At 44.2% G+C, this 14,097-nt stretch overlaps 2 protein-coding genes across 3 annotated transcripts in view; one reads left to right on the plus strand and one right to left on the minus strand.

Annotated features, from left to right (window-relative positions):
* UBASH3A (ubiquitin associated and SH3 domain containing A) overlaps window positions 1-979 on the plus strand; it is a 33,520-nt gene extending 32,541 nt beyond the window's left edge. For both annotated transcript variants that reach the window (XR_014789124.1, XM_084843806.1), the window contains exon 14: window positions 326-979. Coding sequence is in view for 1 of the 2 variants with exons in the window: in XM_084843806.1 (XP_084699932.1) it covers window positions 326-463 (138 nt within the window). In the remaining variant the exon portion in view is untranslated. The remainder of the gene's footprint in view (window positions 1-325) is intronic.
* Window positions 980-7,857: 6,878 nt separating this feature from the next.
* The window catches only part of RSPH1 (radial spoke head component 1), a 30,563-nt gene continuing 24,323 nt past the window's right edge, over window positions 7,858-14,097 (minus strand). Inside the window, exons 8-9 of the mRNA XM_084843807.1 lie at window positions 10,611-10,751; window positions 7,858-8,499 (exon numbers count right to left, since the gene is read on the minus strand). Of these exons, the coding sequence (XP_084699933.1) occupies window positions 8,441-8,499; window positions 10,611-10,751 (200 nt within the window). The 3' untranslated portion in view covers window positions 7,858-8,440. The remainder of the gene's footprint in view (window positions 8,500-10,610; window positions 10,752-14,097) is intronic.

The raw sequence follows: 14,097 nt of genomic DNA on the forward strand, positions 1-14,097 counted from the left end.
CCTTCCTTTACTCCAGAAAAAGGACTAGAAGCAGAGGCATTTGGCTACCAGCATCTTTAATGCTATTCATAAAGCATATGAAGAAAGGAACCCACAGCATAGTTATCAGACCCCACAACCCATTTGTGCTACTAAATGGACCCCCTTCTTGCGTGGGTCCATTCTTTAAAAGGCTCAAGTGCCTTATCCCCAGCTTTCTTGAATAATGAAATCTATTCAGTTATTTCATAGTATTGGCCTACGTGGGGTAAAACCTTGCTCTCTTGCTGCAAACATTTTGAGTAGCCCTAACAAAGCCCTCTTGAAATCTTCTCTGCTTTACTAGATACCTTCCCTGGGCATGTGTTTCTGCGAAGAGCTTAAAGAGGAGAAAAAATGGCAAATGATTAACCCGCCAGTCAAGATGTTAACCCATGGAGCAAATGCTGCATTTAATTGGAAACACATTCTTCTGGAGAATTAATAATATTCATTCACCCTCATTGTGGATATGTATTTTTCTAATTCAACAGAATCTCATGGTTAGCCCAAAGCCCTGCCCTGCTGTCTGTTTCTTGGCTATAACAACCAAGTAATGGGAGTCAGGAACTGGCTTTGGGAGAGACAGAGACTCTGTACCATCTTTGTTTGAAATTTTAAATTTTCAGATTAAAAAGAAAAATCTTCCCAAACAAATGCAATGCAGAAATAAAATCTGCATACTTCACATTTAACTGCATTTCTCCCCTAAATAGGACTGGAGTTGATATAGACTGCTGCCAACATCGCATTTCTGGCTTCTACCAAATAATTGCAGCATTAATGAGATATAGGAATTGTGAAATGCCTGGCAGTGCACTTTAAGAAACAAGAACATGTTTATTGTTTTGCCGTTGCAAAAATTGTGTGTTGCTGAGAAAATCAAGCTCGCATTTCAGCTCAGTATCTGCTGGAGATTTCCTGAGATAACATTCATGTGATAAAACTAAATGGGACTACTACTTTTGGCTCTGTCCTCATTTGATCCTAAGATAAGACGCTACACACATGCATTTGCTCTCCCACGTTCTTACTTACATACAGATCCGGAGTCTTTTGCACACACAAGGTTCCATCTCCCTCTAGTCTTCCCTTTTACTGCACCATCCCAACCATGGATAAAAGGTGTTGAGGCCAGCTCTAGGGTAACAATCCCTTCAGGGAATGGTGTGGGTTGATCCAGGTGTATAGGGCTGGAGTGGAGGCAGATGATTATTTTTAAGAGAGTTCATTGTTTTATTTACTTAAAGCGTTTTTTACCTTGCTCTTCAGCCAAAAACGCTCCCTGAGTGGTTTACATACAATCAATAAAAACAAAACAGAACCTGCTTAAATGCTGACAATCAAAAAGACACGACACAAAAGGAAGACGGGATGGGAGGGAAGAGGAAAAAAACAAATAGGCAATCATTCCTAAAGTTAAACGGTAGTTCTTGTGCCCCTTTGGAATGGAAACAGTTCAGGGAAATGAGAAGCCTGATGGTTGGACATGATCTTTCAGCAGAGCTGATGGAATGGCCTGTTCCCACCTCCCTCTGCTGCAGCCCAGTGTAACGGCTGCTGCCTGGTGATAACTGGGGGAAGGAATGCCCAACGGAGTTAGAATAAGACACACAAGTGCCCTTGATGTACATACATATTTCTTTCATCCATTATTGTTGCTGGTTAAATTGTAAATTACTACAGTGGAGGGATGTAAATTGAGGAGTCCCACAGGGATCTAATATTTTAACTTGTTCATAAATGATCTGGAATTAGTGAGCAGTGGGGTGGAAAAGTTTGATGATGTCACCAAATTATCTAGGGTGGTACAAACAAAAAGGGATTGCAAAGCACTCCAAATGATCTCTCCAAACTGGGAGAATCGGCATCAAAATGCCAAATGTGGTTCGATGTAAGCAAGTGTAAAGTGATGCGGGTTGTGGCAAAAAATCCCAACTCCATATATATGTTGATGTGATCTGAGCTAGTAGTGACTAAGGATGGACGAAAGTCCCTTACCTGGTCCTGCAGCTTTTTTCGGTGTGGGGGGGGAGGCGCTCCGTTTCTCCCCCCGAAATTCTGGCCAGGGGGGAGGCGCCCCATCCCTCCCCGCCGAAATTCTGGCCGGAGGGGAGTGCCCCACCTCTCCGGCCGTGAAAAACAAAGTAAAGTTTTTTTTAAAAAAAAAACGTGATAGGCTACGTAAAGATTTACGTAGCCTATCACGGCTAGATTTTCAAAGTCAGCCGCGATAGCAGCGTTGCCCTTATTTTCGCCGTAGTCTACGTAAATCTTTACGTAGACTACCTGTGCCCAAATAAGGAACGCAAATGGTGCCCATGGGCGCCGCCATTTGCGTACACGCTTTTTTTTTTCAAAGGCAGCCGTGATAGGCTACGTAAAGATTTACGTAGCCTGTCACGGCTGACTTTGAAAATCTAGCTGTGATAGTCTACGTAAAGATTTACATAGCCTATCACGTGTTTTTTTTTTTACTTCGTAATGGCGGCAGCGGCAGCCAGTCAGAAGACCGGCCGCCGCCGCCGAACCGCCGCTGGGACCCACCGCCAAGAGGGACATTCGCACGAGGTAAGTCCCATCCCGGGGGGGGGGAGAATTTCCCCACCAATTTCGGGGGGCCGAATGCGTTGGCATTCGGCCTCCCGGAGATTCGTGGAGAAATTCTCCGACATCCCTAGACTGAAATCAGTAGACGGGTTTCTTTTTTACTCTGTTCTGCTAAGTCTCTTCAGCCTACTCAACTCTGAACTGCCTACAGTAGCTGTACCATGCACCTCCCTGGGCCCTTTGTCTATGGGCTTCAACAATCATGTTCTTCCCCCAGAAAACCTCTTGAGGCAGTTCCTTGTTTGTGCTATATAGTCACTTCCAGATGTGGCCTGTGGAAAGCAAATTATGGCCTGATTGAAATCAGGATTTGAGCCACGTTACTCCAAGAGGAAAGGTGAAAATGAAGAGAACGATCAATCTGGTTCATAGTTCTGAAGCACAATGAAAGCTTCCACGTAACTTCATTGATTCTGGAATGATTAAGCCAAGGGAGGAGCTACCACTGAAAAAACACTGTGTGGCTATATCACCTTTCCCTTAATGAATTTGGGTGTGTGTGGGGGGGGGGGGTGTAAAGAAAAAAAAGAGCTGGAAGCAGTGGCAAAACATGGGAGGATTATGAAAGGAACAGAATGTCATGTGGATCCCTTCCTCCTAAACTTCTGTGTCTGAGACAGGGTGATATAATTAAAGCCTCATCTGAAAACACCCCAAGATACAGCTGTAGGTTTGAAAACTGTTTCTGAATTTTGAAATGCGAGCAAGAAAGCTTGTACAGCAATCTAGAGTGACATCTAGTGAAGCAAACTAAAAATGCAACCATCTACCATATCTGTTTTGAAACCTAATTTGGAATAACATACAGTTCAGGGCTCCTTCACACAATACGGCCCCCAAACACAAGTCTCCTCGTATGGTACTTGATGCAGGGGACTGCAGTCTATTGGGAGATCCCTGGAGAATGTACTATATCCCAATATGTTTAAAAAATAGATGTTTGTATTTACTATACAATTTACTCAGAAGTAAAAATGAGCAGCATGTTTACTCACAAATAAGCAAGACTAAATCACATAGCAGCGCTTTCAAATAACATTGCAAATACCAAGCTGCTGCATGACTACTCACAAGTAAGCATGAGTAGCATGTCTACTCAGAAGTAGGCAGGGCAAGTGTCTGCATGTCTACTCAGAAGTAGACAGCATTGAATCACTCAGCAGCTCCTTCCCCAGATCCTGCCCCCTCTCTCCAGCAGGGAAAAGCTGTCATCTCCCATCAGCTACTGACTGGAAATAAGAGTTTTTCCATGCCAGGAGAAAGGCACGGCCTGAAGAAGAAGCTGGCTGGTTGGCCAGCTAGGTTGTGGGGAAGAGTGGCTGGGGCACTGCTGGCTTTGTGGGCCACACTGGGAGCATCTGAGGGCTGCATGTGGTCTGGAGACCACAAGTGGTGCACCCATGTATTATAATCTAGTCTTAGTCATACTTAGAGTAGACCCATTGAAATCAATGGGACTTGCATCAGATTGCTAAAGACTCCTTGCTTTCAATGGGTACGTATGGCTATGTATGACTGAGGGCACAATGCTACAGCTGTTAGACAGCATCTAGATGGCCATAGGATTTTTCAGTTCCCAGAAATCCGACTCCCCTCTTGTGCCATCTCGCAGGCAGCACGGTTTGTCCCCCGCTTTGCACTCGTATGAGCAACTCGGAGTGGCCGAAAAGAGGGCGTTCCCAGGGGCAGGGAGGGAACCGTGGAAGCACCATTATAACGCTCCCTGTGCGCCATCTGGCCTCCCTTGGCACTCCGAGGTGCCCTGGCTAGACAGTTGAAATCGGCTGTCCCACTGCAAATGCAGGGTGGCTGGAGCACGGAGAAGCTCCCCTCTGCGCTCTGCCTGCCCTGCATTGGATAGTCGGCTGCCTCCGAGTTCAGAGGCAGCCAACTATCCCCATAGGATTGCGCCCTAAGTTTGGATCAAACCCATCATGTTTTTAGCATGGATCGTAAACGTTTCCGATAAAAATTCAATACATGAACCAGTCCTTTATTTCTGAATAATCTACTGTAGTTGATGGGGCACTTCCAAAGGGAAATGGTGTCTGTTCTTACTGGAGGAATAAGGGAAACCTAGGACTGATTGATCGATCGGCTGGCATCCCAGGGCTTGGGCAGGTCCAATGACTTTTTCCCTTTGAGCACACACACATATGTGCCATGTTATAACTAATTTTCAAGTGTTCCTCAGTTTTAAAAGAGGGTTGCCATGGAGTATAGGGACCTGCTGCTCAAGAAACACAAGTCCAAAGTTCCTAAATAGCAGCTCCCCCATGCTGCGTGGTAAACCCTCTTTTGAAAGCCAGGGAAAATGTGAAAGGTCCTTGTTATAGTCTGCTCAAGAGGCAAAATTTAACAATTTTGACCAATTGTTTAATTGCTGTTTTTTTACATGTTTAATAACATACCAGCTTCCTGTTTAGAATGATACTTTGCAGGTGTGTTAACTAATGTAGATGCTTGGCTTTCATATGAACGTTATATCGTTTATAGTACGTATATTTCTCTCTCTCTCCGTCTCTCTCGAGATGTGAGTTTATAATATATGTGTGGGGCGGGGGGAGTATACAAAACTAGGAACACAGGAAGCAGCCATCTAGCCCAGTATTGTTGACACCGACCGGCAGTGGCTGTCCAATGTTTCAGGTAGGAGTTTTTCCAGCCCTTCCAGGAGATGTGGGGATTGAACCTGGCACCTTCTGCATGCAAAGCATATCCCCTACTACTGAGCTATGGCTAACCAGGCCGTGTTTTGGAATCATGCCTTTATGTGTTAGATTTAAGTTTGAAATTAAAGCCAGACATAAGATGTTTCTGGCATAGAAGTCTATATGCCCCAGTGCTGCAAGGGCCCCTCCATCTCCCCCCATTGAACAGCTCTGATGGCACTGATAAGCACATAGGTGGTGTGAACAGAGATTAGCATCCAGTCGTCCCTTCCTCCACCCACTCCAAAAGCAAACATCTGTGGGCAGCACTGTTACAATTGACAATTCTGATTATCTGTTTATGTAATCTCAGCTACTGGGTATCATTTGCCTCCAACTTCGCAGCAGGTTTTTGTGCTCCCTCATAGGGGAGATCTAGACTGCCTTTACATTAAAGAGAAAATCCACAGCCCGACCATTGTGGAGCCTTTCCATGTTTACAACAGGCTCCCAGACAGCAACCTCATGATTGCTGAGAGGGGAAGTTTTTAATTTTCAAGGTTCCATAGAACTCAATGAAACAGCACCATCTAGTGGCTGTTTTAATAGCGCAACAATCCAATGTATTTTAATACTTCATTATTTCCGGATCTATTTAACATGGACTATCCAGGAAATACCTCTGGATGTACCCTGGAGGTTGACGACATCATGGAAAGGACCCACAAACTTCTGTGAGTGAGCAATCTAAATGGCAGGATAAAACCTCCATGTGAAGAAGCCCCTAAAAGCAGAAAATGTATTCCCTACGGGTGAGTAACTGCACTGGGCAATAGCAATGATCTTAAAAGGTCAAGCATAACATTATGTCGGAACACATTGCTCTTTGTCTGATAAGTGACCATTTTGGATCATTCTATACTGGTGAAATATTCACTGCAGTGAGGACATTAAGATCTTTTGAAAAGTTCTCACCCATATTTACTTGACATCGCATGGTCTACTGCAGGGGTTCTCAAACTTTTTACCTCAGGGACCCTTTTGAGTTGAAAATGACTGACGCCCACCAGTCACAAAATGATAATAAAGGCATGGAGCCAGTCATAAAATGTGGAAGATGGAGGCAGGGTTTAGCATTATCAGCTGGCAATTTCTGATATAATTTTATGTCGTTAGCTACTCCCTCTTTGCCATGGTGTTTTCCTTGTAGCAGGGAATTCAGCTGTCCTCAAGTTAAGTACAGACATTGGCTCTGGAGGTATCATGACTCAGCCTCCCCATTTTAGGCAGAGTTTGCTAATTCATGGTTCTAAGTGGAGGACTTTTAATTTTGCATTGTTTTCCTCCACCCCTCACATGCCTCTCAAAGTAGTCTTACTTTCTCCTCTCATTTCTTCACCCCTTCTCTTTTCACACTTAACTTGTACCCCAGGGATCCCCAACCTTTTTGGGTCAGTGGGCATATCTGGAGATCAGAGAGTGTTGTGAATGCTCTCACAAAATGGATGCCATGGGGGCTTGCTCATTCTGCCATGATGAGCATGGCTGATCACAAAACACACATTTCCTAGTAGGTAAACTGTTGAGACTAAAAGAAAAGTAACTTGTCCCAAGAACCTAATAAAAGGCAAAGCTAGGGTCTGAGCTGCAAAACACAAAACCACTTCTTTAAACCCAAATAAAGATGGTATTCCTTTTTTGTGAGCTCTAGAGCTGAGCCAGAATTTCTCAGAAGATATATTTCTGGAAAAAAATCTGATTTCCTTTTTCTCTGTTGTCATCCCAAAAGAGACCACTTTGCAGAATTTTCACCAAATATTCTCCATCATTTTTTGTTGTGACCACCAGTTACCCCCACAATGCAGAGGATATAAAATGGTGTCCAAGCTGCCAATACAGATGCTGCTGCACGAAACCCCAAAAGCCTTAGAGGGAAAAAGAAAGAAGCTGTACTACCGCCACTACTAACGGTAAGCCCCATCCCTGAGAAACTATTGGAGAATTTCTCCTCCCCCTGGAAAATTTTGGTGAAATGTAAGCCTACTGGCTGATCATTTATACATCTAAAGGGACAATATGTATACATATTAAGCCAAAATAAAACTTTACATAATCAAAAAATCCTGTTCTACTGAAGATGCAACTGAATAAAGTAGCACAAATGCCACCTGGAGGCATGTTCTTTTATATGCATGTTGTCTTGTTCACACTCCTCACATTAATTTGAGCTCACTCAAGCTGTGTGCAAATGGCTTTTTGAAATTCTCCATCCTATTTGTGGGCAGATGGCTTAAGGAATGAAGTCATCTTCAACCTGTGGCTTACGATGCTGGCCTGTTTCAATATAATTAACATGAACCTCAGTTTTTAGTTCAGATGAAATGAGTAACCATGGTTACTTGAAAAAGGAAGCAAAAGCTTCTTGTCTCCTCCTTGGGGCTGTGCTGGAAGAACAGAAGGGAGGGGAAAACATGCTGAAGGCTCACCCAAGCTCATTCCCATAATATGGTTCAGCATTATGTCTGAATGCAGCCAATGTGTGTGAAAATATGAACATTGCTAACATGGGACAAGACATGAAAGAGAACCATTTTAAGTCAAAAACACATGCTATCCAAGGCAAGTTTTACATTTCCATTACAGATACGGATCCAGTAACAGCATTTTAATATGTAACGATGGCCTGAGGCTAACAAGACTGGGTTATATTCTGCACAACAGGGCTTAAAACAAAGGTTTGGAAATCATAATCTTATACCCTAGGCCAGGCATTCATTTAAATGTCTTTATTTAAAATAGCTTGACAAATATTTGAATTTAGAAAGGGCACCCCACCCAACAGGGGAGAGACAGCAGGAAGAGGAAGGGCAGGAGTGAATGTTGACAGGGCAAGGCAGACTTTTGCCTCTTGCTTCAGACAGCAATGAAGCTTAGGCTGCCCCTTGAAACATGAAACAAGCAGTCCAGATAATAGGCTAAAAAATAATAATAAAAGTTTGGGCATGGACCCACCCAAACAAACCACTTTTAAGTCCCATTGATTTCAGTGGGAGAGTTAAACATATGCTCAAATTCTATTAAATTAATGGGATTTAAAAGTGCTTAAGCACGATTGAATTGTGCCTCATTTCGTTATATGTGATTTTTGTCATGCCTTTCCCTTAGTCTTGAGGCTCAGCTTCCTTTGTGTCTTCCTCCTTTTCTTCTGCCATGACTGCGGCTGTGTAGAAAAATAAAATAAAATGGTGAATAAATAAATAACATAAAAATAGTATCATTTTTAAAATTTCTGAAGTGTCAGCTTTGTAACTGACACTATATAAACATGGAATTTAAAAACAATTGCTGCCTAAAAGGGCTTAAGTTAAAATCAAACATAGACAAGGGTAAAAGCAGAAAAAAGGAAGAATGGAGAAAATGAGGGTTAAAATGCTGTTATAATTTCAGTAAAAACTTGAAGGGCTACATAATGTTGGGGAGAAAGACTTTGTAACAACTAAATAAAATAGGTTATGAAAAATTGATTTGAAGGCAGAGGCTGAGGAGGCTCTGCAGATATTGACTGGATCCTCATACTTAGAGGAGAACAATTGAAATCAACAGGACTTAAGTTAGTCATGAGTAACTTATCCCATTGATTTCAGTGGTTTACTCCAAGCATGACTAAGTCTGGATCCAACCCATAATCTGTAAGGGAGTTAGAAATGGGGCAGTAAGGAAGAATGGATGAAGCTAACAGTTTTAAATGACTCTATTTGATCCAATAGTAGTGCAAATCAATTTTGCACTGGATACCAACTATAGGCTTTGCAGGATGTCCTGCATCTGAAAGCCTACTCATGACCAGTGGTGTAGGAGCGCTAGGTCTTGCAGGGTCAAAGCATGGGGATTTTTTGATTAGCAGCTACAATGATGTCATCTGCCATGTCTCCTCAGATTTCCCAGTTCCCTCTGAGTTTAGCTGCAATCCTCACAGTGGGGGGGTGGGGGATGGATTTTCCCAGCAACAATATACTAATCTGAGCTAACCCTGTTCTAATGCAAAGTATTTCAGGGTGGCTTGTTCTTAAATAGGCAATTAAGACCCATTAGCTTTACAAAAGACTTGCTCCTGGCGGAGATTAAAACTGCAAGAACTGGTTTGTTGACTTTGAGATCAAACCTTTCTCCCTGAGAAACATTTGATTTCTTTTCCTAGAAACACCTGGGAAAAGAAACTAGTAGAAAATCTTGAGCTGGTGGTATTATGCTGTTTGGGGACATCTTTCACTTTCTCATGCAATTTCAAGTTCCTCCAGTCAAAGTCAACATAGTAGCCATTACACTGCCTTTTGCCACCTCACTATTCTATGACTGTCAGCGCATCCTAATATATTTGGTACCGTGCTATGTACCGCTGCTCTTTGGGGGGCGGGGGTGCACGTGCGCGCACACACACACTCAGTAACACCTGAATTTTGGACTGTCCTTGGCAGCATGGCTACAGGAACTGCCATGATGAGTATCTGCCGTTCAAAATTTACCAGTACACTACTGCTCATTACCGCCACCTCCAGAAACAATACAGTTCTGACTCTTCAGAGGAAGCATGCCAAACAGCCATGGGGTGGGTCGAAAACCTTGACTAAGTTGGCATAGTTGGGGATATTGTCAAATTCCATCCCTTTCCACTCCATTCTCCTAATGCCGCCCAAGCTGCTGTCTGTTCACCCCTCTCTTTTTTTTTTCCTGGATAGGGAAAAGTCTCCCAAGATGGTGCTAGTTGGCTACATTTCACTAGAGTGGCACCATCTTGCACAAAACGGCACTGTCTTAGGAAAACCTCGCCAGCCATTCTAGGAAACTGTTGCCGTCTTGCACTGTTCCCACCTGGGAGAAAAGAAACGGGGAGCTGTAGCATCTTTGGCCTTAGAAAATCAAGTGCAGCAATGCTAGCTGTGTGATGGGTTGGCCTGGGATGAAGTTGGCCTGTCCACATTTTTTCTAACCCAGATTGTGTGGACTTGTAGCTGGATGATCCTGCCTTGCAGTGGAAGGCTGGGTTATGTGCAGCAATTCTATGAGCTTAATAAGAATAGATGCTAATCACAGACTCCCCTCCTTTCCAGGAAGAAAACATGGCTCTGCCAGTTGCCCAGGGACTGCAGAGATGAAGAGAAGCACACTTTGGCCCCATAAGGGTTGCTGGAATGTATGATTTTAGGGTTGGTGATGATTACAATCTATTGCAAGCCACCATGAGGATCATTTGATCCAAAGGTGGGATATACATTTTCTAAGTACATAATGCCCATCTTTTAAAGGGACCAACTTAATTGCTCTCTCCCTCACCCTGATCCCCTTGGTCATCTTTAGCTGCCTCGTCTTCTTCCTCATTTTCTTTCGGTGGAGATGTCACTTCAGCAGGCTCTGCTACCTCTGCAGGTGCCTCAGCACTTTCAGCAGGAGCTTCAGCATCAGTCTCACCTCCAGCTGAAATGGAGAGTGGAATAAACTTTTGGAAAAGCAAAAGCATTACTGTCCTACTTATATGTGTGAAGTTTCTTTTAGTTAACTTACTGGGGCTTAGAGAAGAGATGGGGAGAGGCATCCCCTTGTTATCTCTGATCCGTGATCGGAGATAACATGGGAATTCCAACTGAGAAGGGGAGCGGCACACTAACTGGCACTTCCAGCTGCTCTTCCAAGCATCAGCCAAGCACCTTCTTCATATGCTGCTCACCATCCCAGTCGTGGTGGGCTGGGTTGGCTCCACCGGTCCTATGTCCTCACCTGGTGGATGATCCAAGTGTTGTGTTGGCTGAAATGCCCCAATTCAGGACCTACCACCAATGGTGGGCCAGTGAAGTCAGCAGAGCTTTCTGTGTGCATAACGGGGTCTCCAAGGCAGACATCCCACCCCCTGCTGATGGAACTACTTTCTGGCAAAGGGATGCCTTTGCCCCCTTTGCCCACCACCAACCAGTGGATCTGGGGGTGAGAATGGCTCTGCCCAGAATTAGGAAAATCAAAACCTGTGTTTGCTTTTAAAGGAGTTTTTAATGTGGGAAGTTCATAAAGCTCCTTTCAAAGATCAGGTATATGCTCTGGGTGCAATCTTACTCAGCTGAAGTCTATAGCAAAGCCAGCATTGATTTACATGGAGCAGGGTTGCCCAAATCAGCCTTATTCACCCAGACTTGGGGTCAAACTACACATTATGTTCATTTTGTAGGGTGTAGCTTATCCCTCTATTGTTATCTTATTCTAGAGTCAGTGTGTGATTGGACTGGCACCACCTTGCACTGGACAGGAAGATTAAACCTTCCTTGCACCCAGCCATTCACATCCCAAAATCCTCACCCCCCAACAGGTTTGTTTTTTAAAACAAACAAACAAACAAACAGGATTTACTGCTGTAAGCAAACCAAACTTCTTTCTCTTAGCTAGTACATCATTCTGGGGTCATCCCATTTTCCCAGAACTCAAACTTCCAACGGCTGAGAAAATACTATTATTGACATCACTGGTGACACATGCCTCTCCTTCTGCCACACCTTTTCCATTTCGAAAAATTTAAAAGGATTTGTGAAATTTTAAAATGTATTTTTATGGAAGATGAGCACTCCACAATACTGATCAAGCAGCATACAATTCCCACACCCAGCTCCCATGTGGCAATGGCAACTACCTCCAGAGTAAATCTACCAGCTGTTCCACCCATGTGGTAAAAAGATATGACACTGTAAAGGAATGCTAATTCTGATGCTCTCTTTAGAGCTAATAGGGCCGCGGTGGCTTAGTGGTTAAGATGCTGAACTGCAGACTGGAAGGTCAGCAGTTCGAGACCCAAGTGCTGCGTGACAGAGTGAGCTCCCGTCTTCAGTCCCAGCTTCTGCCAACCTAGCAGTTCGAAAGCAAGACATTGCAAGTAGATAAATAGGTACCGCCTCGGCGGGAAAGGTAACAGCGTTCCGTGCACCTCGGTGTTCAGTCATGCCAGCCACATGACCACAGAAGCGTCTTCAGACAGCGCTGGTTCTTCGGCTTAGAAACGGGGATGAGCACCGCACCCTAGAGTCGGACACGACTGGTTGGGGACACCTTTACCTTTACCTTTAGAGCTAATAGGGTTTGTATTCTGGATATTTTTCAGTATTTGAAAATGCCCTCATTCTATCTGCATGTGTCATAAACATCCATTGCCATCTGCCTAAAAATGGCACATAGGAATTATTATTTTTTGTCATCAGGGCCTGAAAGTTCCAGCCACCTATGGGGGCCCATGAATCTCTGGATTTCTCCCTCTGTAGATACCCTTATGAACAACATTCCAAACTGGGTGGGGGTCGTATCCCCTCCCTCCTGCTATTGGGCCCAGGTTTATTGGAGAAATCCTACACAGTGTAAGATTATAAAATATATTCAGTCTTGTGAAACCTTGACATGCCAAATACATTTATTTATTTATTTATTTAAAACATTTATATCCCGCCCTATATCATTAAGATCTCAGGGTGGCGTAAAGATAAAATCAATTTAAACAATATAAAACAATGAATAATTTAAACAGCTAAAAACATATTAAACCATTAAACAAGCTCATACCAATTAAAATCTAAAACAATAAAACAGTTACAACAGTGTGCTACTTTAGGGAATGCATTTAGCCCTCAAAGGCTTTGGTAAAAAGCCATTTTTTACTTGGTGCCAAAATGAAACCAATGTCTGCACCAATTGGGCCTCCAAGGGTAGGGCATTCCACAACCGGGGTGCCACAGCAACCTCTCCCACATCCCACCATAGTGTATGTCTCGCACTGGTGGGACGCAGAGGAGGGCCCTCCAACAGATCTCAGTCCTAGGGCAGGCATATATAGGAAGAGGTGCTCCCTCAAGTATTGAGGTCCCAAGCTGCTTAGGGCTTTAAATGTCATTACCAGAACCTTGAATTCTGAAGCATATTGGCAGCCAGTGCAATTCCTTTAAAACCAGTGTTATGTATTCTTTATGAGATGTTCCAGTCAGCAGTCTAGGTACTGCATTTTGCACTAGCTGCAACTTCCGAGTCGCCTTTAACGGCAGCCCCACGTAAAATGCATTGCTGTAGTCTAATCAGGAAGTTACCAGCGCATGTATTACTGTAGCTGGGTTATCCCTGTCCAGGAAAGGCCATAGCTGGTGGATTGGCTGAAGCTGTCCCCAAGTACTCTGGGCCATGGAGTCACTCTGGGCCATGGAGTCCCCCCGGGACTCTAGTGACAGGAATGGATTTGGGAGTTCCCCCAAGCTACACACCTGCTCCTTCAGGGGTAGTGCAACCCCATCCAGGACAGTTGCTTACCCAATTCCCAGGCTCGGGAACCACTAATCCGCAGAGCTTCCGTCTTGTTAGGATTTAGCTTCAGTTTATTGGCCCTCATTCAGCCCATTATAGCCTCCAGGCACTGGTCCAGCACCTTCACTGGCTCAGCCGACTCCGACGACAAGGAAAAAGAGAGCTGAGCATCATCAGCATACTGGTGACACCCCACCCCAAAACTCCTAATGACCTCACCCAATGGTTTCATATAGACGTTGAACAGCATGGGGGATAGAATAGAACCTGTGGCACCCCACAGTTTAATAACCATGAGGTAGAATCCCCCAGTACCACTCTCTGGAATTAGCCCTGCAGGTAGGAGCGGAACCACTGTAACATAGTGCCCCCAAGTCCCATCTTGGAGAGCTGATCCAGTAAGATACCATGATCAATGGTGCTGAAAGCTGCTGAGAGATCCAGGAAGATCAACAGAGTCGCACTCCCCACCCGGAGGTCATCAGTCAGAGCAACCAGGGCC

This window comes from Heloderma suspectum, chromosome 3 (assembly GCF_057233095.1).
Source record: "Heloderma suspectum isolate Gila_16-S chromosome 3, 16-S_ref, whole genome shotgun sequence".
Lineage (NCBI taxonomy): Eukaryota > Metazoa > Chordata > Lepidosauria > Squamata > Helodermatidae > Heloderma > Heloderma suspectum.